The 1,388-nt window shown below is 40.6% G+C and overlaps 1 protein-coding gene across 1 annotated transcript in view; it reads right to left on the reverse strand.

Annotated features, from left to right (window-relative positions):
- Positions 1 to 170: 170 nt before the first annotated feature.
- Positions 171 to 1,388, reverse strand: part of LOC107571787 (dynamin-3-like) — a gene marked incomplete at its 3' end in the record, with an annotated part of 5,555 nt that continues 4,337 nt past the window's right edge. Inside the window, exons 3-6 of the mRNA XM_016258159.1 lie at positions 1,016 to 1,165; positions 839 to 923; positions 648 to 766; positions 171 to 269 (exon numbers count right to left, since the gene is read on the reverse strand). Of these exons, the coding sequence (XP_016113645.1) occupies positions 171 to 269; positions 648 to 766; positions 839 to 923; positions 1,016 to 1,165 (453 nt within the window). The remainder of the gene's footprint in view (positions 270 to 647; positions 767 to 838; positions 924 to 1,015; positions 1,166 to 1,388) is intronic.

The following is a 1,388-nucleotide window of genomic DNA, read 5'->3' on the forward strand; positions in this document are numbered from 1 at the left end:
TTAATTTTCATTTTAGATAACATTACTAGTTGTTTAGGTCTACATAGTTTTTATTCATTTTTATTTATTCATTTACGTTTATTGTAGTTTTAGTTATTTGAGTTAAGCTAAAAGAAAATCAGAAATGTTTTCTTGGAAATGAAACTGCTGAAACTGAATCTGAGTTTCACCTCTGCGCAGGGGAAGCAGCTTGTTCTCCAGGATGTCTCTGGCGTCGGTTCCTTCGTCCATCAGGTCCAGTTTGGTGATCACGCCGATGGTGCGCAGACCTGCAGGGCAAAAGGTTAAAGGTCAACAGCACATCTGGTTTCTCAATCACATCCCAAGCTAACAAAAATACTCATAACGTTCCCAATAAAGGCTTTAATAAGCATCATTTCTGAATGTTCTCTAATCGTCATAATTTTATGTTTTTAAAACTTTTTCCAGCTTATTCAAACGCTATTCAAACATTCCATTTTATAATTTGCAAACATTGCGAGACTGTTACTTTTGAACGCTCTCTGAACATTCCGAAACAAGAAGTAACATTTAAGAAATGTTCGAAGAGCTTCCAACTGAAACGCTTAAATATTCTGAAATGAAACACTCCAGATAACTCCGTTAGCATCAGTTTGTTCACAGCGTTCTCTGTGCGTGGCTCTTACCCTGAGGGTCCACCTCTTTGCTGATCTTCAGTGCGTCGGAGTTGGCGAGGTCGGAGTTGGCCGGCGTGACAGCCAGGATCAGGCAGTTCTCTTTGGAGATGAACTGCAGCAGCATGTCTCTGATGGCACATAGAGAAGAGCCGTCAGTGTTTCACTCGGGTCCTGTACCTGATCAAAGCAACAGCTCTTACCGGATCTGGTACTCGATGTCCACCGGCTGGTCTCCCACCGCCACCTTCGTCATGCCGGGCAGATCGATCAGCGTCAGATTCAGCACTGAGACAGAGAGAGAGAGAGTACAAACATCTGTAGTCTTCCTTCACGTTTGGCCTCTCATGAGACCGCTGCTGCTTGTTGGTCTGAGTTACCGTTGGGCGAGTAAACGCGCAGGTTGATGGGTACCGAAGAGATTCCCTTATTAGATCCGGTGATTCGGTCCGTCTCGGCCTCGATCTCCAGACGAACCTCGTCAAAGTCCACAAACTTACGGCTCTTACAGTGCAGGAACTCCGCATACTCTACAGACAGACAGAGAGGGACTGTTTCAGAATCATTCATATACCATATAAGAGTTCTAATTCATATTTTGAATCAGTTTTTATTTATTTTTTTTACAATTTTCGCATTCATTTTATTTTTTACATTTTAGTAATTGTGAGGCATTTTTTTTGTTTCAGATAATTTATTTTATTTTATTACTTCATCTTAAAAGAAAAAAATATATATAATTTTTTTTTTTAA

Source organism: Sinocyclocheilus grahami, unplaced genomic scaffold (assembly GCF_001515645.1).
Source record: "Sinocyclocheilus grahami isolate Dianchi unplaced genomic scaffold, SAMN03320097.WGS_v1.1 scaffold1652.1, whole genome shotgun sequence".
NCBI lineage: Eukaryota > Metazoa > Chordata > Actinopteri > Cypriniformes > Cyprinidae > Sinocyclocheilus > Sinocyclocheilus grahami.